This window comes from Podarcis liolepis (assembly GCF_965112155.1).
Source record: "Podarcis liolepis genome assembly, chromosome: 12".
NCBI lineage: Eukaryota > Metazoa > Chordata > Lepidosauria > Squamata > Lacertidae > Podarcis > Podarcis liolepis.
Genome location: NC_139563.1, coordinates 9,351,949 through 9,379,821, shown reverse-complemented (window position 1 = coordinate 9,379,821; position 27,873 = coordinate 9,351,949). Strand labels below are relative to the sequence as shown.

General features: G+C 47.5%; 1 protein-coding gene across 2 annotated transcripts in view; it reads right to left on the bottom strand.

Moving 5' to 3' along the window:
* Positions 1 to 18: 18 nt before the first annotated feature.
* OXSR1 (oxidative stress responsive kinase 1) overlaps positions 19 to 27,873 on the bottom strand; it is an 87,049-nt gene continuing 59,194 nt past the window's right edge. For both annotated transcript variants that reach the window (XM_083467037.1, XM_083467036.1), the window contains exons 6-18: positions 24,749 to 24,858; positions 23,383 to 23,484; positions 21,307 to 21,440; positions 20,563 to 20,611; positions 19,337 to 19,402; positions 19,061 to 19,183; positions 18,092 to 18,127; positions 16,297 to 16,458; positions 12,014 to 12,081; positions 7,807 to 7,859; positions 6,848 to 6,916; positions 6,581 to 6,645; positions 19 to 4,694 (exon numbers count right to left, since the gene is read on the bottom strand). In XM_083467037.1, the coding sequence (XP_083323163.1) occupies positions 4,620 to 4,694; positions 6,581 to 6,645; positions 6,848 to 6,916; positions 7,807 to 7,859; positions 12,014 to 12,081; positions 16,297 to 16,458; positions 18,092 to 18,127; positions 19,061 to 19,183; positions 19,337 to 19,402; positions 20,563 to 20,611; positions 21,307 to 21,440; positions 23,383 to 23,484; positions 24,749 to 24,858 (1,112 nt within the window). In that variant the 3' untranslated portion in view covers positions 19 to 4,619. The remainder of the gene's footprint in view (positions 4,695 to 6,580; positions 6,646 to 6,847; positions 6,917 to 7,806; positions 7,860 to 12,013; positions 12,082 to 16,296; positions 16,459 to 18,091; positions 18,128 to 19,060; positions 19,184 to 19,336; positions 19,403 to 20,562; positions 20,612 to 21,306; positions 21,441 to 23,382; positions 23,485 to 24,748; positions 24,859 to 27,873) is intronic.

Genomic DNA, 27,873 nt, shown 5'->3' with positions numbered 1-27,873 from the left:
TACAAACCGACTCCAAAAAGCAATGGACATTTTTTTTTATTGATTAAAAATTAGAGAAGTACATGCAGTAAAATACAAAGTCAAAGGGGGGAGGGAAAAGGCTGAATATTTTACATCTTTCATTAAAATCTACAGTACACCAAAATCGTGTAGAGGTTCCTGTTATATTAATACACCATCATCATCCCTAAGAGTATCAACTAAGTTCTTAAAAAAATACCAACTGATTTCTAGGTTCAAGTTCAGAATTTACCCAAAATAAAAATTTAAAAAAACCCCTCTGATCCGTTAAGGGTAAAAAGGTTAGAAATAATTCCTTACCCCCCCCCAAAAAAATTAAAATATAAAATAATAAAATCATTGGCACTTTGAACCTCGAGAACAAAACAGTCGTCTAGCACGTTTTAGTATCCCAGGCAAAAACAAAACAAAAGGGGGAAAAGGAAACTATTACCAAGAGACACGTGCCTAGAAATTTCTAATAGCAAGGGGAGTGAAGGCTCATTAAGACAGAATAAAATAAAATTACAAGGAGAACGGCCAGTATGGATACTCTTGTCCGCTAGACTTCGGTTAGACAGAGGTGGGAGCAAATAAATAGATACTGCATCATTGCACTGGATTAGGCTGGACTCCCATCCCAGTGTAGAGTACAACAAGGTTCGCACGGCATGCAGGCAAAAGTGAAGTAATACTGTACCAGAATAATTTGGTCTTCACAGCTGAAGACAGGGTGGGAAGAGTGGGTGGGGGGTGCCTTCTACTTGCCCTCCAAGCTTCGCCCACCTGGCTCCTCACCTGAGGCCCATTTCAGCCACAAGCTCCACCAACCTTTTTGAATCATCATCATCATCCTACAAGGGGGTGGGGCTTGAGGCAAGCCCTGCCCACTTTAGTGGCATGACATCACAGGCTCCAAAGGGACGTGCCGCCGGCCAAAGGCAGGCAATGGATTCAGGGAATCGAGACTGCGGCGGAGCCTCCGCCACTCCCATCAATCAAGTGGGGACCCCCACACCCCGGTCAGAGACACACACACCCCTCGGAAACAGTAGTCCCGGGACTGCTTAGTGTTACACTCGACCCATGTAGGTTTTAAAAGAAAGTAAGAGATTGGGGGGGTGTGAATGTGGTGCTCTCAGAGGGGGCGAGGCGGACAGAACTAGATCTTCTAACACAGACTCAGAATTCGAATGGGGCTCTTTTCTTTCACACTCTGCCTCTTTGACACCACTGCGATGTGGCCCTTTCCTATCCTTTCTTCGTTTTGCCTCCACGCTTGTAGCAGTTTTTGCGCGTGACCTACCGGTAGAGCGAATAAACTACAGGGGTTTTTTTGGGGGGTGTGTGTTTTGTTTTTTAGGAATTGTTATTTTCTCTTTAAAAGCAAACATGGCAAAAACTTGTGTGTGAGGGAGTGAAGGAAGCTTCTGTCACTGCCGATAGAGTGAAAAAAATATAAATATAATTGGTTAAATGGGGGGGAAACCCGAGAGATTCCTAACTGAATTGAAACCCACTCCCCAACCAGAGTGAGCCAGTGCACACGTCTCTTCTATCAGTCCCCCCCCCCAACCTGGTGCCCTCAAGTGTTTTGGATCACAACTGGGCAGATGGAAATTGTGGTCCAAAACCCCTGAAGGCACCAGGTTGCGTGTGTGCGCCTTAAATCCCAGTTAAGAGGTTAGATGTGAGCTGCAAAACTTGCAAGCTCCATCCTCTCTTTCCCCAGCTTCCTTCTCGGTCGTAGCCATGGTTTTGCAGAAACGTTAACCAGGATCTGCCTTAACCCAAGTTAACAGAGCAGATTCAGATGCATGCTTGGAAAGTTAATTCCGGTTAAAGCTGGGGCAGAACCACGGATAAAGCCAAAGAAACAAGGAGGGCTGGAATTTGCCCTGGAAAGAGAGTCAACGAGAAGGAAGGAAGGAATCCGTAAGCCAGCTCCAGAGAGTTTAACTCTGGTTAAGAGATTGGCATTGCAATGTGCCGACTGGGCCAATTCCAAGTACATTGGAAGGCTGTAGGGCGAGAAACGAGAACTCAATTCCTTTATCTGGGATTTAAATTCACCCATCACAGACTGCCTACAATTTCTCTACGCTTCAAAAGCAGAGCGGGGATACACAAAAGGCCCAACTGGACTGTGTTTGAAGTGGGGGGGGGGAGGGGAGACCTGTGGGAGAGGGAAGAATCTACACCATTTTATTATTCACATATTGCATTACAAGTGTTGCTTTTTTCCAAACTAAAAAGTATAATTTATATGTAGAAATTCAAAAAAAAATGAAAAAAACCATACACATACACACGCACGCACACACCCCACCAGATACTCATTTCTTTAAAAAATACTAAACGCAAGCTATATTGGTTTCAGTTATATCATCTTGATCAAACTCTGATGCTCAAACTGGAGAGTATAAAAAAAATCAATTTTGCAAATCCCAAGCAATTAGTGCAGCAAGAGAGACAAAATTGTCCAGAGCTTAATCTTGCCATGTATGAATCTACCGGCAATCTATTTATTTATCTTATTGCTGTAAAAACAGAATAGGGGTGGTTCCATATGTACCAGTCTGTGCAGGAGGGAGGAAAGGAAAGAGGATGAATGCATTTTCTATCTTGAACACACCAAAGGAAAATTCTGAGAACAAGAACAGGAAAGATTTGCTTCGGCTCAAACACACACACACACACACACACACACACACACACGTACAGACACAAATACAGAGCTTCCAACTGCCAGAAGGCATGATCGACTTTTGTTCTTAGCAACCATGTACAGAGAACATCTGGTTTTATGAATGCGTCAAACCACACATCTACGACTTTGCACAGTTAAACCACCCCAGCCAAACTTTGCGCAATTACAACCTCCAGCAACGTAGTCTACTTACAAAGGGCTCCCTTCTCAAAAACGGTTGCAGAGAAAATCCCACAGTGAGGGGAAATGTGTATCGTTTGAAGAAGCAACCCAAGTTTTGCAAAAGAGTTCTGGGACTTGCAGCCAGCTTAGCAAGCTGAGATTTCCTTTGCCTTCCTTTTTTTTGGGGGGGGGGCAACATGCTCATCTCCAGAGAGACCAAGATGCTCACCTCCAGGGAATATTGGACTCCCAACTCCCTTCAGCCCCGGACAGTGATCAAGGATAATGGGAGTTGTGGTTTAGCAACAACTGGAGGCTTAACAAAGTAGAAGAGGCCGGCCTATGCATTGCTAACCACACAACTACAATTCCCAGGATTACGAAGTCAGGAGGTTTGAAACTCACCCCATGCTGCCACCCAATGACTGTGTGGATTTGTGGGGACGCAGCAAGCCTGATAACAGCATGGCAAAATTCCTGGGGGTTGGGGAACTTCTTCTTTTTACAAAGCAGCCCAATATTTAGGGCTCTCCAGTCCCACTGCTCCACCCAATCTCCTTTCAGCAAGGGACGCCCATCACAAACGTTGTTACGGAAACCACCCCCGATGGGAAAACAGGGATTGCAAAGGCCAGCCTTCCCAAACTTCCCAGCAGCCAACGCTTTTCAAACAACGGTGATTTGGGCATGGCGGCAACAGCAGCAGAAGTATGCAGAGGTTCTGGCTTGCTGCTTTACAGCAAGGATGGGAAGCCCGCAACCCTCCTCTGGGTGCTTTTGGACCACAACTTCCATCCCCCCTGATTGTTGCTCATGCTGGATAGGACAGGTGGGACGTGTGGGGAGGGGGCAACAACAGGTCCACCACCCCTCCGCTAGAGACAAACACTTTGGAAAGTGGCCTGACAAGATTGCGGATGGTGAAAAGTAACGAAAAAAGCAGCAGCAACAAAACGATACCCTGATAGTTCCCCTTCCCAAATGCTATATTTTGCATTAATGTGAAGGGGGCGAGGAGGAATTAAGGCTAATCCATTTCTTTCGTGCCGTAGACCCATTAAATAAGATCCCTTAATGGTTTATTGCTAAGCCTAAGGCTTAAGACTCTCTCTTAAGACTTTGTTGGGTTTGCAAGAGCCCATCCGGATTTCTGACTTGCTAGAATAGCTTGCCATTCCTGTAGTTTTTAAAGTATTCCCCCCCCCCCAATGCCTGGTAAAGTGGACCCAAAAGTGAAGCAAGCCCCCTTCTGCAATGGAGCAACAACCACACAGCCACACCGGGGGGGGGGGGGGGAGAGATAAAAACCTGATTCGACATAGAATCAAGAAACGGACAGGCACACAAATCGCGCCGGGGTAGTTGTTAAGAGTAGTGGAAGCCCCGTGTCGTACTCTCAGTAGTATTTGTGGCTCCTCCTTCTCTTTCTTTCTTTTTTGTACTTTAAATAGTTAAGGCAATAATAATAATAATAATCATATAAAAACTACAAACATGCAGGCAATGGAAGGCTGAGTCTGCACATCTGGGATGAAGGAAACGTGGCCGAGAAGCCAGCTGTCTGCAATGGTGGTGTCGGTGGGGAGGCGCCGCGATGCGACTCGGGAAACAAACAAGGTTAAAGCTTCTAAGAAAGGGAGCTGCAGTTTGGTTCTTTGGCAGTAGTGGTTTTGCTTTTCAGGCTGACAGAAGCGTTCAAGGCTGCACCCGTTTGGGGGGGGGGAGACCATCGTCTGGGAGTGTCGTTTTAGTTAATGCTGAGCTGGGCAAACCCAATCAGCTTGCTGTCGTCTGGGATATCGGAGCCTTCGACGCCAGATGCCTGGAGAAGAGAGGGAGCGGGGAAGTCCAACAGCGGTAAGCATCACGGAGGAGAGAAGCTTTCCACAAACCATTTTCAAAAATTGCAAACCATTGACAACAACAACAACAACAAAACCCCAACACCCTGGAATTCTACGTGAAGAAGAATGCCTGGATTTCGCAGTGCTGAGGCAGAGTTGCCACCCAGGCCAGAGAGTCATGGGTCATAGAATCATAGAAGTGCCCAGCTGGAAGGGACCCAAAGGTCTAGTCCAACCCCCTGCAATACAGTTTGCTGTTGATTAAACAAGAATAGCAACCCTCGCCAAAATAAGAAAAGAGCCACGGGAAAGAGAAAATTAAGAATAAGTGGAAACAGTCAAATATAAGTAACCCAGCCCTGCAGTAGCTTTGTGAAAAGTGTGGCCTGTAAATATTTTAATATCAATAGTAGCAAAATGATAAATATATCAGAAAGTGGTTCAAAAAGAGCAGCAGTAGCCGGTCAACAAATCTTTACAGAAAGGTAGCAAAGGCAACCTGAACACAGTCTTTGAGTCCCAGGGAATCAAAGGTGAGTTTCTAACGGAAGCAAATCAAGCTTCCATATAAGATGGAAGTTGAATCAGGAGCTCCTCTGAAGATACTATTGCAAAAACCGAACTTGCAAAAACATTTGGCAAAGTTAGGTGACCAGTGTTCCTCATGCCTTCCAATATAGGCCACTTGCGGGGCAGAGTTTTGGATAAGAGTGACCTGGGACCACAAAGAATAAGGAAAAAAGAGGGCGGAAAGACCCACTACCTCGAGCAAACATGAGGTCTGCAACCTTGCTTTTAAACAAAACAAAGCAAAAAGAGAGCAGCTAGAATATGTGAGAGTGATGCCTCGGTGAGGAATCAGAAGTGTGGGAAATATTTCCGTGCCCCCGCCCCATGCACTTCACCAAAGTGACAGAGACTGCCATAGTCTGCTTCTGTTGCACAGTCACCTTGTGAACTACAGAGGTGTGGGGAGCATGAGTGGGGAGACTGTCACGAGTGCAAACCCTGGTGCATATGGACAAGGAAGCAATTCGCTAAAACAGCAAGCGAGACTCTAGTCACAGCAGACCACACTTATACTTTTTTTTAATGTTCTCTGCAGACCAAAATTAAAACTCACATCCTTCTGCATTCTGATGCAGCTTTAAGAGAACATGTGAGACACAGAGAAAAGGGCTGGATGGTGGGGGCAAGTATTTCGAAGTTATCAAATCCTCCTTTATCAGAAATGCTCACCACTAAGCATGTCTAAAGCCACCACATTACATTAAACTGTGCCGTTGTGCAGAATGTAGTTCAATTTGGCATTTGCAATATTTTGTCCCGGGTCCCGGTTGAATTTTCAAAGGCGTTTTTCCAAAGCAGCATGGAACGCTCCTGTTCAGAATTCCTGCCAGCCAGCCAGCCAGCCATACCCTCTTCCAGAAACTCCATTTCATTACCCCCCTCCCCCAGATTTTCTTCTCAAGAGACACTTGGCATTCCAAGCCCTCATTGGGCTATTCTGGGCTATTCCCCCAGGCAAGCTGATCTTTCCACCCTGGAGCAAAGATGATGCCAATCTGACAACAAAAAGACTGGCCCATGTCCCCAAGCATCAGTCACAGAGGAAACGATATTTTCACCCCACTTTTTGATCCGGGTGTATCTAAATTATGAAGATTAATCGCAACTCAACTGATCCCCAGAGCCCCTGAAAATAAAGACCCTGCCTTATTTCTGCTGTGACTGTGTGGGTCCCCCACTAGATACCCATCGTCCAGGGATTACTGTTGAAGAATCAGCGCCCCAAAGAAGCCTAGAGCAGACACACCCTTTTAACACAGACCAGGTTAATAAGGGGGGGAAATAGTAAATATACCAGTTTGAAAGTGACAGATCGATTCGTCTGGGGCTCTTCCACAATTTTTTGTAAGTTGGCAGCAACTGAAACGACAGAGGGTGGACACACTCAAAGACGGAGTACTTAAGCATTTTCATTCTGAACAAGCTTCCCTAAAATATTGGGAAGAGACGACCTAGTTAACAATGAAGGAGTTTCCCCCTCCCTGTCCTGGGAAGAAATACGGCAACTTGTATCCACAAATCCAGTATGGGATTAAGGTGAACATGAAATGTGCACTATTACCTATTACTAAGTCTCTGCCATCGACAAGCCCAGCCGAGATGAGTTCTTGGGATACCCCATCTGCAGTATCTGGAAAGATCGTAATTAAGAGACCATCACATCTGCACACAGGTGGTCTAAAACAAATTCAGAGTTCACAATTTGCAGGCATTTACCTTTTTCTTCTTCTTTTTAGATTGGTTCTATATTATGCATCGTTCTGCATTATATTTTACTTAAAATGCCTCGAATGGATTGTATGCAGAGAGGTGGGAAAGAATAATTTCTTTAATTGAAAACAGAGCTTCTAAGGATCCAGCCCTACCTAAAAGTAGCACCTCCTAATCCCAGACTAATAGGATCGAGCTGGGATTTCTCATTTGGGAAGAAAAAGCGCTCTGTGTGTGCTCAGAGGAGTCTGAACCCCAACTCTGATTAAGCCCAACCACTGATCCTAGGAAGGTCGGCGGTTTGAATCCCCGCGACTAAGCCGCTTCTGGTGAACCAGAGCAGCGCACGGAAAGGCCGTTTACCTTCCCACCGGAGCGGTACCTATTTATCTACTTGCACTTTGAAGTGCTTTCGAACTGCTAGGTTGGCAGGAGCAGGGACTGAACAACGGGAGCTCACCCCGTCACGGGGATTCGAACCGCTGACCTTCTGATCGGCAAGTCCTAGGCTCTGTGGTTTAACCCACAGCGCCACCAGCGTCCCTCTGAGCAACTACCATAAGGTTAAACACAAAACATTCAGGTGGAACATCCGCAGCATGTCTGCAGCTGCAACAAAGGAAGTTGCCTTATACCAAGGGAGGCCGCGTCTAGCTCAGATGAACTATTCTTGCTGCCACTGGATCTCTGTGGTTCCAGAGTGAGGGATCTTTCCTGCCTGGCGATGCTGGAGATTCAACCCAGAACATTCTGCACCCAAGTTACTCAATAACTTCCAGCACGTTTCTCTTTCCCGTACCCATATCTCACCTCTCCCAGGGGTGAACTCGAATCGAATGTCGTTGAGTTCTTTCTTTGAATTCCTGTTGAGGAAGAGAAGAGAGATGAAACACAAAGCCTTTTTTTTTTTACTCTGTAGACGAAAGCAAGGATGGTGAACGAAAAGCCTGGGTTGCAGATCCCAAGCACATTTTATCTGGCCCTAGCAACGCTATGCCAAATTATAGCCAAGCACGATAAAAAGGAGGTCTGCCCACAGTTTTGTTTGTGTAGAAGGATGTTTTTACATCCTGTAAGGATGACCCACAATTCAACTTTACATCTCTTTCGGATTTTTCATGTCACACGTAAATGCAAATATTTGTTGGCGAATCATATACTTGAGTGCATATGCTCTTTAGATGAAGTCCTTAACGTTAGAGCAAATACATTATGGGGCCTGAGCACTTTTCATTAATGTGTTCAGCGCATGGATGGAATGGGCCTGGGCGCAGGCATGCACAAGAAGCAGAAACCTGTTCTAGGTAGTATTATCTATTTCAGTATGAAATGTTCTAAGGATTACTTTTGAGTGGTCTGAGCAATGAACATACAGTGGTGCCTCGCAAGACGAAATTAATTCGTTCCGCAAGTCTCTTCGTCTTGCGGTTTTTTCGTCTTGCGATGCACGGTTTCCCATAGGAATGCATTGAAAATCAATTAATGCGTTCCTAGGGAAACCGCCTTCAGACCAGGTCCGGGGACAGTCTGTCCCCGGACCTCTTCTGAAGGCTGGGGGGGGGGGGACAAGGGCTTTTCTTCCCACCCCCAGCATTTTAAAAAACCCCGGGGACAGCGGAGGACTTCTCCGCTGTCCGGGCGATCTTAAAATGCTGGCGGGCGGCATTTTAAAATCGCCCTGGGACAGCGGAGGACTTCTCCGCTGTCCGGGGCGATTTAAAAGCCCCTGGGAAGGCAGGCAGGGGGGACAAAGACTTTTGCCCCCCGCCCGCCTTCAGAAGGTGTTCCCACCCCGCCCGCCCGGCTTCGCAGCAGCGCTACGAAGCCCGGCGGCTGAGGCAGGTGCTCCCGCCCCCCCACCCCACTTCGGAGCAGCGTTCCGAAGCGGGGTGGCTGGGGCAGGTGTTCCCACCCCCCGCCCGGCTTTGCAGCAGCGCTACGAAGCCCGGCAGCTGGGGCAGCTGTTCCCGCCCCCCCTCCCCCCTTCGGAACAGCGTTCCGAAGTGGGGCGGATGGGGCAGCTGTTCCCGCCCCCTCCCCCCTTCGGAACAGCGTTCCGAAGTGGGGCGGATGGGGCAGCTGTTCCCACCCCCCTCCCCCCTCGGAACAGCGTTCCGAAGTGGGGCGGATGGGGCAGCTGTTCCCGCCCCCCCTCCCCCCTTCGGAACAGCGTTCCGAAGTGGGGCGGCTGGGGCAGCTGTTCCCGCCCCCCCTCCCCCCTTCGGAACAGCGTTCCGAAGTGGGGCGGCTGGGGCAGCTGTTCCCGCCCCCCTCCCCCCTTCGGAACAGCGTTCCGAAGTGGGGCGGATGGGGCAGCTGTTCCCGCCCCCCCTCCCCCCTTCGGAACAGCGTTCCGAAGGGGGGCGGATGGGGCAGCTGTTCCCGCCCCCCCTCCCCCCTTCGGAACAGCGTTCCGAAGGGGGGCGGATGGGGCAGCTGTTCCCGCCCCCCCTCCCCACTTCGGAACAGCGTTCCGAAGTGGGGCGGCTGGGGCAGCTGTTCCCGCCCCCCCTCCCCACTTCGGAACAGCGTTCCGAAGTGGGGCGGCTGGGGCAGCTGTTCCCGCCCCCCTCCCCCCTTCGGAACAGCGTTCCGAAGTGGGGCGGATGGGGCAGCTGTTCCCGCCCCCCTCGCCCCTTCGGAACAGCGTTCCGAAGTGGGGCGGCTGGGGCAGCTGTTCCCGCCCCCCCTCCCCCCTTCGGAACAGCGTTCCGAAGGGGGGGCGGCTGGGGCAGCTGTTCCCTCCCCCCTTCGGAACAGCGTTCCGAAGTGGGGCGGCTGGGGCAGCTGTTCCCGCCCCCCCTCCCCCCTTCGGAACAGCGTTCCGAAGTGGGGCGGCTGGGGCAGCTGTTCCCGCCCCCCCTCCCCCCTTCGGAACAGCGTTCCGAAGGGGGGCGGATGGGGCAGCTGTTCCCGCCCCCCCTCCCCCCTTCGGAACAGCGTTCCGAAGTGGGGCGGATGGGGCAGCTGTTCCCGCCCCCCCTCCCCACTTCGGAACAGCGTTCCGAAGTGGGGCGGCTGGGGCAGATGTTCCCACCCCCCGCTTCGGAACAGCGTTTTAAAATGCTGGGGGTCGGCAGCGAACGCTCCCGACCCCCAGCATTTTAAAATCTCCCGGGGCAGGCGGGGGGAAGGCAGGCGGGGGGGAGCAAAGACTTTTGCCCCCCGCCGGCCTTCAGAAGAGGTCCTCTTCTGAAGGCCGGCTGTGGGCGAAAGTCTTTGCTCCCGACCGCCAGCATTTCCCTATGGGCTTTCGTCTTGCGATGCAAGCCCATAGGGAAATTCGTCTTGCGAAGCGCCTCCAAAACAGAAAACCCTTTCGTCTTGCGGGTTTTCCGTCTTGCGAGGCATTCGTCTTGCGGGGTACCACTGTATTTTCATACATTTTTTAAGCACTACAAACATTACAAGGATTTATACTCTTTGGGCTGTGGATGTGGCTATGCATAGACCGTCTGTTTGCAGCCCATGTCAATTCTCCATGTGTTCTTTCAGAAGTCTGTTCCATCCCATTTCTACATTAATTTGATTTTTTAAAAAACAAAAAAACAAAACTGTAAGATATTGCCTTAATAAACACATTCGTAACAGTATTTAGTCTAGAATACGTGTTTTGTATTTTGGTACACATTTCAGTACAGGTTTTGAGCAGAGGGCTGTTATTGCAAAATTCAAAGAAGCACAGAATCCAAAAGAATATTTACGTTCCGATTTTGTGTATTAGTCTGGGTGGTGCAAATCCGGTCACAGCTGGCTTAAAAATGCAAAACTGAATCGACTTTTCCACCATTCCCACGGTGTGGTTTTGTTTTTAAATCGCATCGTTTCCCACAGAAGTCGTGAGGTCAAAATACATTCAAGCCTTTGACACATCTTTAAGTACGTGACCACGTTGTTCTATTACTGGGTTCATCAGTTGGCACTGCCTGTTGACAGGCACCTCGGTTCTCTGTGTATAGTTACTTTAATGAACTGTGTGCTTTTCCGATGCAAAAATTAAGCCTCAGCCAAAGAGTCTTGCCAAATTACCGTATTTTTCACACCATAAGACACACTTTTTCCCCTCCTAAAAAGTAAGCGGAAATGTGTGTGCGTCTTATGGAGCGAATGCAGTGGGGAGGCAGGCAGGAAAAGCCCCCGAGAGCCGCACACAAACTCCGTGCAGCTCTTGCGGGCTTTTCCCCAGGAGGGAGAAGAGACTGATGCGGCCAGTCAGTCCCTTCTCCCTCCTCGTAGAAAAGCCCGCAGGAGCCAAACGCTCCTTAAAGGGAGAGGCTGCGCACAGCTATGGCAGAAGTCAAGACAGCCAGTGGGATGGATCCCACTTGCTATATTGGCTTCTTTGCTCTTTGGGGCTGGGGGGGGGGGACCCGGGCAGCCCCGGGCAGCCCCGAGCTCTGGGAGAAGCGGACAGGTTGCGCGCAGCCTGTCCGCTGCTCTTTGGGGCTGGGGGTGTGTGGAATAATATTTTTTTTCTTGATTTCCCCCTCTAAAAACTAGGTGCATCTTGTGGTCCGGTGCGTCCTATAAAGCGAAAAATACGGTAACTGGATTTTCTTGGTGTGAAATCTTGAAAAAGAAATATTGTGATCCAAGAAAGAGGTCCCAGGTATTAAGGCCGTTTCCTATAGTGGGGTGCTGAAAAGCTCCCAAGATTGAAAATATTAACAGCAGTGATATACTTACAGGCGAGGAGAATTTAGGGTATACACGGCCATGGAAAGTTCATGAGATCTGAACCCACCTCTCCTTGGGGCCAAGTCAAGCCCCACCCAGTGGACCACAGAGAGAGCAAGCGTGGATGTCATGGTGCCTTTGAAAGATGCTGATGAACTCTAATTCCCCATCAAACCTAAACCAGCAGCAATGCTAGTTGGGACTGATGGGGGTTGCAGTGCAACAACATATGGAGGCTGCCATCTTGGAAACCCCACCCAAAGCCTCTCCTGTCAAGGATGGGAGTTGAACAACAGCCGGGTGATTTAAGCCTTAGAGACGCTTGCAAGAACATGCTTACCTTAACCTTAGAACGAGGCTGATGGGGACTTTCATTTCCTCTTGCGCTGGGGCTGTTGCAGGAGGTGCCTTTGGGGGGGGGGAAGAGGAAGGGTCGACTTTTTAAAAAATAAATAAATTTGTGGTTTTTTTAAAAAAATAATCAATGTGTGTTTTGTGTTTTTAAAAACACACACAAAAGCATTGTAAGATGATCAGGCAGCAAATGAGACAATTTTGGAGAGGCAGAAAGCAAACAAATGTGGTGACACAGAGATGGAACTGATTTAAAAAAACTCCCTTGGGACGACTCGCTGGATGAATTTTCTTCAGTGTTTCATGATTGGCAATAGCTCAAACAATATTCCGTAAGGCAGATCTCTCTCCCTGCCCCTTCCCAAAACACAGGACTCTTGTGCCCCGAGTCAAACTGGCTACTGATCCGATGGGGTTAATTTATGACTACTTATTATTTTGGCATCTTATTGCAGTACATGGCTTCACTTGTTTGTTTTAATCATTTGCTCCGAAGGAACCTGTTTTTATTATTTTTTTAATGTTTCTTCCTTTATTAAACCATTTTTCCACGCAATGGTTTGCAGCTCTCTCAGGAACTAAAGCACAGAGAAATCCGGCGCAGCATTGATCCAACCCAGAGCAAGACAGTCTTCTTAAAAAGAAGCAGCAGCAAAAAAAAAAAGCCTTTGCAAATCCTCCCCCTTAGTTTTATCTAATTGTCTAATTATTTCCTTTTCTTTCCTTTTTAGGAATTGGAATGCAGAAAGGGGAGGTATGGGGAGGTCGGTGAAATAAGTTTTAAGAAAAAAAGGATATGAAATTATACGTGTTTGTTTCTGTGTTTGTATGTTTGTATTGTGTATTGTCTGTGTTTATATAAATTGTGAAAAACCAATAAAAAATTTTATTAAAAAAAAAAAGCCTTTGCCCCACCAAGGAAATCAAAATCACAATGATTAAACAAGACTTTCCACAGAGCACATACTTACTGCAGGTGCTATATTCTAATATGGATTGAGTATGTTCAGCTTTGTACACTGGGGCAGGGGCTGATGGGTGGCTGCCCCTGTTTGCAAGGAGATGTGGGTATTCAGACTTTCAGGCACCTGCCAACTCTATTCATTTCAACATAGGTCTGAAGCGCTTGTTACTGCATCAGCGCCCTCTTCGCTTAACAGCTGATTTCGTTCAGGGATGGAGAACAAATGGCCTTCCAGATGTTGTTGGCTCCAACTGCCACCCAGCACAGCCAACGTTCAGGGACAAAGGGAGTCGGAACCGAGCAGCACCTAGAGGGTCACGGTCTCCCCATCCCTGTCCTTAAGGGGAAGAGGCTGCAGGCCAGTGGCAGGATACATGCTCTGCGTGCAGGAGGCTCCAGGTGCAATATCTGGTGCCTCCAGTCTATGGATCTCAGGGAGCAGCTGGTAGAGAACACCTCTGCCTAAGACCCAGAAAATTGGAGAATTGTAGAGTTAAAAGGGACTCCGAGGGACATCTAGAGTGAAGCACAGCCTGGGGAGACTTCCCAAGGGCCAGATTGAGGGGATGGAGGGCCACATTCAGACTCCAGGTCGAGAGGCTCCTCAGAGTGGCTAAGATCATACAAATAAGACAATGCATAAAACAAGTGATCAATAAATTAAGATACATCCCACAATTAATTCAAACAAATTAAAATTGGGTAAGTGGCAATCTTCAGGTTAAAATTGAAGGCGGTTACCAACTGTTTCCATTGATATTATAAGCACCTGTGAGAGGGGCCATTCACCACTCTAAGAGATACTATTGACAGAAACTTAGCCACCCTTGCAGTTACTTCCGGGTTAATGTCTGACAGACGGAATCTGTTATTTTCATTGTGTCGTGATGTTAGACTACCCAAAAAGGGGGATAGCATGTGTTTGCGTAACTAGGTGTACAATGGACAGTATAAAAGGATTTAAAGAACACCCACCATGTCTATCATTTCTGAGGATGTTTAAATATCTGCCCTTGAGGAAAGTTGAGGGGGAAATGTTCAGTAGGGCTAACATAAAGGCCCTGTGTTGGGCTCATGTGACAGCCCTTTAGAGATCTGAAGGTGGCTACCATAACTCCTCTCAGTCTCCTCTTTTCCAGGCTAAACATACCCAGCTCCTTCAACCGTTCCTCATAAGGCCAGTCAGAGCAGATAAATACGCAGGCCAAGGGGACAAATACTTTGAGCTGGTATAAAGCAACTTCCTATGCTTCAAAATCTCCCAGGGTGGTCCCACAACCACTGGCCCAGCCTAGTTCCACAAGAGGAGAGGTGCCTACAAGCTTAGAAGTGGTTCCTTGATATACAGGAGCCATAAATAGAGCTTGGGGGGGGGGGTAGAAGAAGATAGGACGCGGATCAGACGCAGCCCACAAATGGCCGCCTAGGTCACAAGGGGGATGAGATTAAGAGATTCCCTGAAATCCTGCGCTGGGGAGCCACATCGCGCTCCCTTGACGTCAGCGAAGCCACAGCTGCCGTACCTTCCAGCTGCTGGGAAGTGGCAGAGAAGCAAAACCACGCACATTGAGGGATTGTTTCAAAGCGGAGGCCGGGGGCTCCCTCAAGCGTTTAATTGCTGGGCCTGCTCACACAGAGAACATCTGCAGACCCTAAGCCAAGTCCGTCCTATTTAATTTCAGCCAGCTGGAATCCAGGAACGCAGGGCGCCAAGGTTTGTCTCCCCAAGATTAATGGGCTGTCAGGGAGAGAACACGAGCCCAGTGAGCGCAGAGGGGTTTATATATAGCCTCCTTCCCAAAAAGCCATGAAAACACTTCTAGGAAAAACGCTGAAGCCCTCGAGTGTTGCTCTGGCCACAAATCACCGCCGGACCATTCCCAGCAGGCCTATTAGGATCACGGGGTGAGGAAGCTTCCCCCGCCCCTCCAGCCTTGCAGGCCTCACCCCGGCTCCAAGGACAGCTATTTGCTATAATACATGAGCAATCGCCGTCCGACTGCCTCCAGAGCATCCGCAAGCAGTGGGACACGCTCCAGAACGGGCTGGTTTTGGCAGGAGTTCGCCCTGGGTGAGGAAAGCCATCTCATTGGCTGCTCCTCCGCTGAGTTCCACGCCCTCTGCAAAAGGCAGGGCTTGCATTAAAACACTCCGTCGCCCGAAAAGCAGAGGACATTGGGGTGGTGATGGGTTTTGCGCAGAAAGGTCCTAAGGTCTCTCCAAGCAGCCCTATAGGGTGGGTCAGCTGCTCTCGATCCTGTCTCGCAGACCAGGAGACTGGGAAAAAAGAGGGGCGGCTAGACCACCTACTTTGCTCGTCGCTGAATGGACATTTCGGCCAGGAACTTTGCAATTCACGGCCTCTTCGCCAGAAGGAATGCATGTACTTGTTTTATAGCCAAAGCAGTATGGACAGCAGCTGCTTAACCCTTTTCCCCGCTGGTCTTATGGTGTGGTTTAGTGACTCAGAGGTCAGCAAACTTTTTCAGCAGGGGGCCGGTCTACTGTCCCTCAGACCTTGTGGGGAGCCAGACTATATTTTTTGGGGGGGGAAATAATTAACGCCCTCACAATAGGGACGCGGGTGGCACTGTGGGTTAAACCACTGAGCCTAGGACTTGCCGATCAGAAGGTCGGTGGTTCGAATCCCCACGACGGGGTGAGCTCCCATTGCTCGGTCCCTGCTCCTGCCCACCTAGCAGTTCGAAAGCATGTCAAAGTGCAAGTAGATAAATAGGCACCGCTCTGGCGGGAAGGTAAACGGCGTTTCCGTGTGCTGCTCTGGTTCGCCAGAAGCGGCTTAGTCTTGCTGGCCACATGACCTGGAAGCTGTACATCGGCTCCCTCGGCCAATAAAGCGAGATGAGGGCCACAACCCCAGAGTCGGTCACAACTGGACCTAATGGTCAGGGGTCCCTTTACCTTTACCTTTTTATGCCTCACAAATAACCCAGAGATGCATTTTAAATAAAAGGACACATTCTACTCATGTAAAAACACGCTGATTCCTGGACCGTCTGTGGGCCAGATTTAGAAGGCGATTGGGCCAGATCCGGCCCCCGGGCCTTAGTTTGCCTACTCATGGGTTAGAGTGCCAAAGTAGGACCTGGGAGACAAGGGTTAAAATTTCCACTTGTCCAGGAAGCTCCCTGGGCCAGTGACCTTGGGCCAGCCACTGGCTCTCAGCATTGCTGTGGGGATACACTGCAAAGGAAGAGAGCTCTGTGTGTCGCCTCGAGCTCCTCAGAGGAAAAAGTGGGATATAAATGCAAAAACGAACTGTTTCCGCTTCTGGTGGGTCTTACCTGCGCAGGTGGAGGAGCTCCTGCTGCAGGTGCCTGAGAAGCTGGAGCAGGGACAGCGGGAGAAGTTTGTGCGGGTGCTTGTCCTGCAGGCTGAGGTAGTTGAGGCGGCTGGGCCGGGACGTTGAGCAAAGGGCTTGCCGGCTGCTCCGCTGGCGGAAAGAGCTGCAAATCAGAAAGGAGAGGAGATGGGTATGGGAGAATGAGGGGGGCCCACCTGTCAGAAATACCAACGATGAGCTGCTTGTTTGTTGACTTATTCAGGCAATTTCTTTTACCGCTTAATTACAATTGTCCCTAAGCGGTGAACAAGTAACTAAGAGCATTGTGTAAGTAAGTAGGTAAGTAAGTAAGAGCCAGTGGTGGTGTAGTGGTTAGAGTGTCGGACTAGGACCTGGGAGACCAGGGTTCGAGTCCCCACTTGGCCATGAGGCTCACTGGGCCACTGCCTGTCAGCCTAGCCCACCTCACAAGGTTGTTGTTGTGGGGATTGAATGAGGAAAACCCCATATGCTGCCTTTGAGTTCTTTGGAGAGAAAGGTGGGGTATAAATTCAATAAATAAATAAAATTAAATAAATTCAACACAATAACAAATAAAATAAAACAAATCCAACACAATGAAGGTAAAAACCAGCTACGAATTTGTGACCGAATGAAGCAAAGATAACTCAATTATTATTCCAAAACGCTTGAACACTGCCAGCCCAAGGAACAAGTGATTTAAAGTTTCTTTACGAGTCCTTGCTGTTTATGTATCAACTCCTTGCTGCTTATAGCAATTCCTACATCCCTACATTTAATGCATTAGTATGCATTGGTATGCAATACTGGCCAACTCCACAGCCCTCTTGGGCTTATGCCTACAAGGCAGAAGATGCTTCCATCTTCCTCGTCTCCCTTGATTTGGATTTGAAGAGTTTGGATTTGATATCCCGCTTTATCACTACCCGAAGGAGTCTCAAAGCGGCTAACATTCTCCTTTCCCTTCCTCCCCCACAACAAACACTCTGTGAGGTGAGTGGGGCTGAGAAACTTCAGAGAAGTGTGACTAGCCCAAGGTCACCCAGCGGCTGCATGTGGAGAAGCAGGGAATCGAACCCAGTTCACCAGATTACGAATCTACCGCTCTTAACCACTACGCCACACTGGCTCTCAGGAGCCTTTCCCCTTTATTCCAGAAGGGATTTCCGTCCTCCCACTGGAAGGGAAAAATACATTCGCCAGCCCATTGTGCCACACTCCCCCACCCTGAACACTTGCCAGTGGGATTAAGTGCCACAATTTATTACTATCTTACATTCACACCACACCATTCCTGTGTCACGGAACCCAAGGTGGTGTGGTTCATTGGCATTCACACATCCAGGAACCTACACCCAGACCTGCTTCAGCTTCCACAAGCTGGTGGCTTTCCATGAACCTTCAGAACATGCTCTGGATTTTGTTACAAATCATAATTTAAAAATGCCAATATTTTAACTGGCTTCAGCAGTTATCGTTCCATTACTTAAAAGTCGAGATTTGTTTGCAAAAATCGCACGTTGCGTGTATCTTTGTATATAAAATGCTGCCTGGCAATTGCTTCAAGCTAGCAACACTTATTTTATTGTCCTGAAGCGCGGCCGCCCCATTTTTTAAGCCAGCATAAGTCAGCCTGTAGGTCAGCGCTCTCTTAACAGAGGGCTAAAACATTACCTTAATTGTTACTATTATTTGTGTGCGTATAATGAACTTGGCACTTTTCAAAACAGAAGACAGGCCGGTGCTTCAAGATGCATGACTGGTTAATAACTCACCTCGGAATTTTGTGATGATTCTTTCACTCTGGGCGACTAAAGGGGAAGAAGCAGACAAGTGCAATTAGCATGCAAAGCCACAACAGATGTCGTGCCCGTGAAAATGGCAGCTTTTGGCACAATTTCATTTTAATGTGTTCCAAGTCTAACTGCGGGCAGTAATTCTTAGATCCCAGAAGATCTTTGAAGCAGAGGAGCTCAGAGGTCTTAAGGTGGTGAGGCTGTTGCAGCAGGGGTGTCAAAATGGTTTACCATTTGTTTTTAATAAATAACAGGAGTTCATTCAGTTTGAAATGCTTACTCAACAGCCTAAAGCATTGGCAATGGCTATGAAGACTTAAATGGGAGAGAAGCGCTCTTTCGAAGAGAGAGATTCTCCTGTCCTTAGAGAAGGGGCACGCATCTCCCCATATGTTGCCAGAGTTCATCTTCTGATAGCCACAGTCAGTGTGCAGAACAGTCAGGACTGATGGGAAATATGGCGATTCCTTGTTTTTTTATGATTTATGTAAGATATACTTCTGTAAAATTTTAAATTGAAAAACCAAATAAATAAATAATTTTTATTTGCCGTATTTTTCGCTCTATAAGACTCACTTTTTCCCTCCTAAAAAGTAAGGGGAAATGTGTGTGCGTCTTATGGAGCGAATGCAGGCTGCACAGCTATCCCAGAAGCCAGAACAGCAAGAGGGATTGCTGCTTTCACTGCGGAGGGATCCCTCTTGCTGTTCTGGCTTCTGAGATTCAGAATATTTTTTTTCTTGTTTTCCTTCTCCAAAAACTAGGTGCAGCTTGTGGTCTTGTGCGTCTTATAGAGCGAAAGATACGGTATTTGTATTTTTTACTGAGAAACCCTCTTGCAATCCCATCAATGCATTAACTGCACCCTTAAAACAGCTTTCGCAACAGAGACTGTCTTTCAATTCCGGGGCTAATTTTAAGAGGCAAACGGTGACTCTTGGTGCCCACCCTGAGCTGTGAAATTGCCGCTTTGCCTTCTTCGCTCTCTTCGTCGAGCTCATCGTCACTCCACTCCCAGTCGCCATCTTCCGTCTTATGAAGGCGCCCACTGGAGCCAGGGACTCTTCGGACCTGTATTTCAACAAAGCCACCATTAAAGTCACCGACAGAATTTCATACAGAGAATTCTAGCGTGGCCTTTCTAGTGCAACCAGAGAGCTGGTCAATGGAAAATTTAAGAAGTGCGGTGTGCAGGTTCCCACTTCAAACTCTTTTAACTTGTACCTTTTTGGCTCTTTCCGTGATGGTTGGGGCTCTCTGCAGCATTTTTTCTTGCAAAAATTCTTTATTCTGGAAAAGAAATGGAGGGGAATAAAATCGACACTTTGCGACTCCTGTTCCTCAAAGGCCACCGTCTGGCTCAAGCTTCATTGCTTATGTGTGTGAGAGAGAGATAAGCTCTCGAGTTACTTGAAAGGGAACGAGAAGATCCTTTGATACAAGTGTTGGAAAGCCAACACGTTAGATTCTTCCTAAGAGTAGTCCGTGCCACACTCCTTAGAAATTATCCTGAGGCGGTAGCAGAGAGGAGTGTGCGTCAAGGTTTCAACTTCACCACAAGGGTTTTCAAAATCCATACGCAGCTGCCAGGAGACTGCAGGCCTCTCCCTGCCTTAAAATGGCTGAACTCATTGTGTCTTGTCTGCAGGAACATTTGTTCTGACATGAACCTCCTAGCTCAGGGGTAGGCAAACTAAGGCCCGGAGGCCAGATGCGGCCCAATCGCTTTCTCAATCCGGCCCGCGGACGGTCCAAGAATCAGCATGTTTTTGCATGAGTAGAATGTGTCCATTTAATATGCATCTCTGGGTTATTTGTGGGGCCTGCCTGGTGTTTTTACATGAGTATAATGTGTGCTTTTATTTACAATGCACCTCTGGGATATTTGTGGGGCATAGGAATTCATTCCCCCCCCCCACAAAAAAAATATAGTCCAGCCCCCCACATGGTCTGAGGGACGGTGGACCAGCCCACAGCTGAAAAAGGTTGCTGGCCCCTGTCCTAGCTCTTCGCAAACTGTGGGAGAATGCTTGCTTCTGTATGTGAAGCAAAGCCTCGTGAGGCCTGGGGCAAGGTCTATCTCTGCCCCGATACCACAATTTCCAAGGTAGCCCATTCTGCCTCACAACATTACTAGCCTTCAGGTGAAAATACTTCCCCCATTTCTAAATTCTGCTCTGTTGACTTCTGACATTTTTCTGTGTTTCATTTCACCATTTATTTTTATGGTGCTAGTGGTGCTGGTGTGACCCACTTTAGATCAGGCCACAAGATCTTAAGTCCTGGAAGATCTTAAGGCAGACGAAATTTCACTGGTGAATAAAACCTTGGAGAAATCTCTGCTGCATTGAGCTCTTATTACCTGCACACCAGTAAACTGCTCCTCTCTTCAAATATATTATTTATTGATCATTTGTTCATTTATTTAAAAGGTCAAGCTAAGTTCCTACCTTTGCTTTCTGGAAAAATTTGTGCCTTAGAAGTTCAGCAGCTGTTGGTCTATTAAAAAAAAAGAAAAGGAGGGTGTCATTAGAAGACGTCACAATAGTTGCTTTTTCTTGCTACGCCAAAACAAGATTGTAGGAATCTTTAAAAAGCTGGGCACCATCTCTGACTGAAGAGGCCAAATTGGATTCTGGCAGAGACTGCTGTTTCCTTCTGATGTGTACATCTTAGTTCAGATTTTGACAATATTAACAGGAGCTCCTAAGATCTGGACTCAATGAGCTTTGCTAAGGGGATGGGTATGTAACTGGAACCCACTGACCACAAACAAGTCTGCAGTGGCCGAATTAAAAGTAAGAAGAAAAATGTGCATTAAAAATTATAAGTACTGTAGAAAATTGCTTTTCTGCATTCTTTGCATTACAGTGGTACCTCGGGTTACATACGCTTCAGGTTACATACACTTCAGGTTACAGACTTCGCTAACCCAGAAATAGTACCTCGGGTTAAGAACTTTGCTTCAGGATGAGAACAGAAATCGGGCACCGGTGGCACGGCAGCAGCAGGAGGCCCCATTAGCTAAAGTGGTGCTTCAGGTTAAGAACAGTTTCAGGTTAAGAACGGACCTCCGGAACGAATTAAGTACTTAACCCAAGGTACCACTGTACTGTGTCTCCCACTCTCACAATAAGCTTTTATCAAGCAATGCTGGTTCACAATGGGTGGAAACAAGACGGTTTGCTGCGCACCTTTTCTCGGGGTCTTTTTGCAAGCACAGTGAAATCATCTTCCTAAAAGACTTTCCATACTTCTTCAGCATCTCCTTATCCTGCACACCTGTCTCCAGCGAGGGCGGATCGTTCTGTAGCGTCAACATTAAGACCTGAAACAATTGCACCCGTTAGAAGCACCAAGACAAACCTCAAGTTCATTAAGCAGGCGCTGTCACTTTGAAAAAGATGCCATGGCCTCTTTGAGCAAAAGGAAGGTGGCAAGCAGCTTATAGCCTTCAGCAGACATATATATATATATATATATATATATATATATATATATGTATGTATGTATGTATGTATAAAGACTTGCTGGATTCTACTGGGGTGATGTCTAGTTCAGCATCCTAATTCCCAAACCACTGAGAGGTTATTTTGGAAAATCTCCAGGGAGGCTTGAAAGCATCTGCCCTCCTCAACTCCACCATCTGACTCTGAACACTGGAGTGAGTAGCAGGAATGACTTCCTTAATTTACAATTGAGCACCCAAAACGTCTATCTGGTAGTTTCCAAAAAGAGAAGGTCCCAGCTCAAAATTCCCGGCAACTTAAAAATAAGATGCAATTAGATGAACACATGTTTGGGATTAAAGCTCCCCCCCCCCCGCTTTTTTATACGAATTATGCTTTTGGAAAGAAAAAAAGACAGGGGAAAAACACACAAAGTGTTAAGGATGGGGAAAATGGGGGAAACCAGTTCAGCCAGGTGAAACCACAACATCAGACATCAGTGATGGAATTAGGGGGTGCTCCTGCTAACATTACTGTAGTCCACTTTGTTTTGCCTTCTTAGTTTGGTCAAAAGCCTCAGTTGGTCGAGGGTTTGAGGACTACTGCATGCTTTTGGCGTAAAAGCTAAGTCACCTCCTGCTTTTAAATTGTTTGATTTTATAGTTTTCTCTTAATTGTGAATAGGGCTGTATCATTCCTCAAGCTCACCGCTTCAAGGGTTTCCTGAAGGTCAAAAAGCAGCGTATAAATTGAAATATTAATGGTTGCATTAATTATTGAGGCAAGAATTCTAGATGCAGCCTGGGAGGGGCCATTTGGAGACGCTGGATAAAAGAAGGAAGGTTTCAAGTAAAGGAAAGAGGGAGGGGTTGCGGAAGCGTCTACACGGGAATCCAGTGAGAAATCAAGAGCTTGCTTGGCATGGGGAGTAGATTCAGAAGGGTTGAGCTGCTGCGTGTCTCAAAAGCAAGTGATATTATTATTATTATTATTATTATTATTATTATTATTATTATTATTATTATTTTATTACTTATACCCAGCCCATCTGGCTGGGTTTCCCCAGCCACTCTGGGCGGCTTCCAATCAAGTAGTAAAATACAGTGGTCTGTTAAACATTAAAAGCTTCCCTAAAGAGGGCTGCCTTCAGATGTCTTCTAAAAGTCAGATAGTTGTTTATTTCCTTGACATCTCGTGGGAGGGCATTCCACAGGGCGGGCGCCATCACCAAGAAGGCCCTCTGCCTGGTTCCCTGTAACCTGGCTTCTTGCAGTGAGGGAACCGCCAGAAGGCCCTCAGTGCTGGACCTCAGTGTCCGGGCAGAAGGATGTGGGTGGAGACGCTCCTTCAGGTATACTGGGCCGAGGCCGTTTAGGGCTTTAAAGGTCAGCACCAATACTTTGAATTGTGCTCGGAAACGTACTGGGAGCCAATGTAGGTCTTTCAAGAAGAGAAGATCAGCAGCAGGCAGGCAATTTTTTCAGGAATTTGACCCACCATCACAAATCTTCTCATTGAGGGACCCCAGATTAGTTTCTGGGAAACCTCGGGACTTTCTCTTGGTAAAGCACAGTTCCAAGGTATGTATGCAGTGACGCTGGCTCTGCATTCTGATAATACAGTTTTGCTTCGTGTTTGCCAACTTCCTTCCTCATTGACAAAACCCAGGCTTCCGAAGCTCTCCCCACTGCCACCCCTTCGGGTTATCGCTTACTTCCAGAAGCAGCACGTTCTAGGATGCTGGGTTTTTGGGGGGATGGGGAACACAGGTGATTCCTAGGAACCAACACAGTTATCTGAACTAGTCAATCAGTGACTCACCTTCATGGGTGGGTATTTGTGGTAAGGAGCTGCCCCTGTCGCGAACTCGATTGCCGTGATTCCAAAACTCCAGATGTCCGCCTTGAAATCATAACCTCTCACCTAGAAAGTGAAGAGACGGTTAACAAGGCATTTCTTTCCAGTTAACCTACATAGGCCTCCAGGCTTTTCCTGCATTCTTGGTCACAAAACTGATCCAACTCCATGCTAACGGTAGATTGGAATCATACCTAGAAGCTCTGCTCTGCTCTCACCAAGCAGAGATAATCCACATCCCAAGAAAGCCGTTTCTTTTCTGGCAATGAGTTATTGCCAAACATCTTATCCAGAACACTGAGTTTCTCTCCCAATGGCAGAGAAAAGGCACTGCGTATTCTCTATACTTCAAGAGTTTTGGCCAAACGGGAGGAATTAACTGCCCCTGGACTCGTTGAAAAATTGGCATCTTTGCAGGAGTGTGTTGTTTCAATAACTCAGCATTGCTCTGGAAGGAAAAAGCTATTTCTTCCACTAAAAGAGTGGTGGTTTCATATTGTACTATGCAGCTGGAACGGGCAGGCGGGGAGAGGGGAGAGAACTGTCCCAAATATAGGGAAATGATCCCAGATTCTTCTAAAGAAATATTAACACAGCACCTTCAATCGCCTTCGTATAATAATAATAATAATAATAATAATAATAATAATAATAATAATATTTATACCCCGCCCACCTGTCTGGGTTTTCCCAGCCACTCTGGGCAGCTTCCAACAAAACACTAAAATACAATAATTCATCAGATATTAAAAACTTCCCTGAACAGGGCTGCCTTCTAAAAGTCAGATAGTTGTTAATTTCTTTGACATCTGATGGGAGGGTGTTCTACAGGCAGGCGCCACCACCGAGAAGGCCCTCTGCCTGGTTACCTGTAACTTTGCTTCTTGCAGAGAGGGAACCGCCAGAAGGCCCTCAGCGCTGGACCTCAGTGTTCGGGCAGAACGATGGGGGTGGAGATGCTCCATCAGGTATACTGGACTGAGGCCGTTTAGGTCAGCACCAACACCTTGAATTGTGCTTGGAAACGTATTGAATGCACTTTATCATCTTTATTTCCTTTATTCTCCTAGCTAGCAAGAGCAGTGGTCAGGGATGATGGGAATTGTAGTCCAAAAGCATCTGGAGACCCAAGTTTGGGAAACACTGATCTCGTTCGACCCCCTACAATGCAGGAACATACAGTTGCCCCATATGGGGACCGAACCTGCAACCTTGGCGTTTTCAGCACCACACTCCAGCCAACTGAGCTATCCACTTGTCTGCCAAAAGTCCTTAAGCAGAAGTTGCAGATCAATCATTCTGAACAAGGCTTTTCCCTTTTCTTCCCTACCTGCTCCATGACTTCAGGTGCCATCCAGCAAGGAGTGCCCACGAAGGTTTTCCTCACTTTGTTGCGGGTGATGTCGCCGCCAGTGGCTAAAAAAGCACTAACACCAAAATCTGAAATGTTGAAAAAGAATTACGTTTTAAGGAGGAGTTTCTGAATGACACACGGACACATGGCACCCCTTGGCCATTTGCACTGCGTGCTTCCCAGCCGTCGCTCTGCTTGATCTGCGAACGGGGCAGAAGAAAATCACAAGTGCTGAGAGGTTATCCAGTTGTTAAGTTTGTCAAGCCAAGTGTGGCTGGGCCAGGGAACAAATTCATGTCTTTGCTTTAGCCGCATAGTATTGCTATCTGCTCTCAGGCAGTAGTCTGGTCTGAAGTGAAACATGGCAACTTGCACACCTATGATAAAGACGTAGGAAGCCAAAACAAACAGACAAACAACCAACCTCTTTCAATGCACGGGCACCCAGCTAAAGAAGTACCATAGCATGAACAAGCCACCAACAGATTTAGGAGACAGACAGGATGCACTTTTACAAATTTTAAGGTGGCCAAGATTTGTGATTCAAGCAAGCATTTTAAAACATATCAGATGACAAGAACATAAGAAGAACCCTTACTGGATCAGGCCATGCAAATCATTATCAGTTGCAAGAAAAAACACAAGAGTGGCAAATCATTAAACTGTGTGTCAGTGTGAGATGGAGGGAAACCCACCATTTGTGAGTTCAGGAGAATTCAGCTTTGTCAACAAAGGTTTTTGTTTTTAAAAAGGAAAAAAAAAAGTTTCCATACCTTATGATTCTGGAGACAGGATTGGAAATATACTGACAATGCCTGAATGAATTATCAAGAGCTGAAGGGCTTGCTGTAAATGCTTTCCAGTGGACAGGGATTGGATTTCAGAACCCAGCACAGCTACTTGCCTCACCCAATGAACAACTGGAATGCAAGTATGCCAGAGAATTCCCACTGATTCTGATAAGTAGCTGAGTGAACTCTCCTTCACTGGAGGTGTTTAAGCAAAGGTTGGATGGCCATCTGTCATGGATGCTTTAGTTGAGATTCCTGCATTTCAGGGGGTTGGACTGGATGACCCCTGAGGGTCCCTTCCAATGCTACAATTCCATACGTGCCACTGCTTATGTAATAGTGTGCGCGCACAAACACTCACCACACACTCATCCACACAAAGGAGGCATCAACAGGCTGGGGGGGGGGGAATGCCAAGATCTTCAGAAGTACAAAAACATACTTGGAGCTCCACAAAGCAGCCTAATGAGAACTGGCCGTGCTCAGAGGCCACAGTATGAAATAATAATAATAATAATAATAATAATAATAATAATAATAATAATAATAATTTATACCCCGCCCATCTGACTGGGCTTTCCCAGCCACTCTGGGCAGCTCCCAATCAACCCCCCCAATCATTCAGTTTGTACAAACTTCACACTCACACACTACATACACTACGCTTCTGTTATGAATTTATAGAAAAATCAACCATACACCGGATTTGCACTGTTCCACTTTTATTTTACTCCATATGACAAGGACTATCAAAGGGGGGGTGGCTTGGTTCTGGTCAGCCATAATCCCTTAAACATGAGAGCATGTACTCAGGAGCCCTGCCCAGTTGCTATGCCAACCCTGATGGTCTCAGACGGAAGACCATCAACAACACAACTGACTGCATACATGAGTGGATTCAACACGGACTATAACAAAAAAGAACAGTGATTGGATTCCCCCTCAGGAGGCAGGAAACTGCGACTACCTTTTGTCTTCTGAAAATGACTCATGGGGAGGGGGAGAAGGAAACCAGCCAGGTGACAGGACACTCAGGTTACCACCACAACTCCTCCCTCAACCCCTCCTTTCTGTAATGTATGCATGATGTTTCTGCGGGTGGGCTTGATCTACAGGGTGGGAATTTCAAAAGTTTTTATAAGGCCTTGCACACCATTTTTCCTCTGTCTTTCCTCTCTCCTGCAAGTGAGGGGAACACCCTGTTGCAACAGTTCAATAAAGGCCAAGCCTACAGGCTGCTGTTTTGCTCCAAGTTATCCTGGTTGGTGTCTTTGTTTTTGTCCAAGGGAGCCCTCGGATTTTTCCGGTAACAACAGCATTAGATATTAAAAACTTCCCTGAACAGGGCTGCTTTCAGATGTCTTTTAAAGAGAAGATATTTCCTTCACATCTGAAGGGAGGGTGTTCCACGGGATGGGCGCCACTACCGAGAAGGCCCTCTGTCTGGTTCCCTGTAACCTCACTTCTCGCAATGAGGGAACCGACAGAAGGCCCACAGCGCTGGACCTCAGTGTCCAGACTGAATGATGTGGGTGGAGACGCTCCTTCAGGTATACAGGACTGAGGCCATTTAGGGCTTTAAAGGTCAGCACCAACACTTTGAATTGTGCTCGGAAACATACTGGGAGCCAATGCAGATCTCTCAGGACCGGTGTTATGTGGTCCTGGCGGCCACTCCCAGTCACCAATCTAGCTGCCGCATTCTGAATTAATTGCAGTTTCCGGGTCACCTTCAAAGGTAGCCCCACATAGAGCGCATTTCAGTAGTCCAAGCGGGAGATAACTAGAGCATGCACCACTATCGAAAGACAGTCCGCGGGCAGGTAGGGTCTTAGCCTGCGTACCAGGTGGAGCTGGTAGACAGCCACCCTGGACACAGAATTGACCTGCACCTCCATGGACAGCTGTGAGTCCAAAATGACTCCCAGGCTGCGCACCTGGTCCTTCAGGGCACAGTTACCCCATTCAGGTGATGATGACTGAATGGTTGGGGTGAGGGGGGCAGAAATCAGAACAGAGCAGCTGGAATCCTGAACCGGGAGCACTTCGCACTGCAACATTTTGTTGCAGCCCCCATCTCATAATTCCAAAATCCCTATCAGAAGCAGTAGGGGGAAGTTTGCGAGCTTGCATGTTTGCAGAGGTGGCAAAAATCCAAAGCTTTTACTCGGTGAAAGCAGGATGTTGAAACTGAGTTTGGGGCACATGGTACTAACAGCCCTGGCAATAATGCCAGGACCCTACAGACCCTCAGATCCCACCCCTTAGTGTCACCCCAGAAACCCCACATCATCCGGTCACAAGATTTTA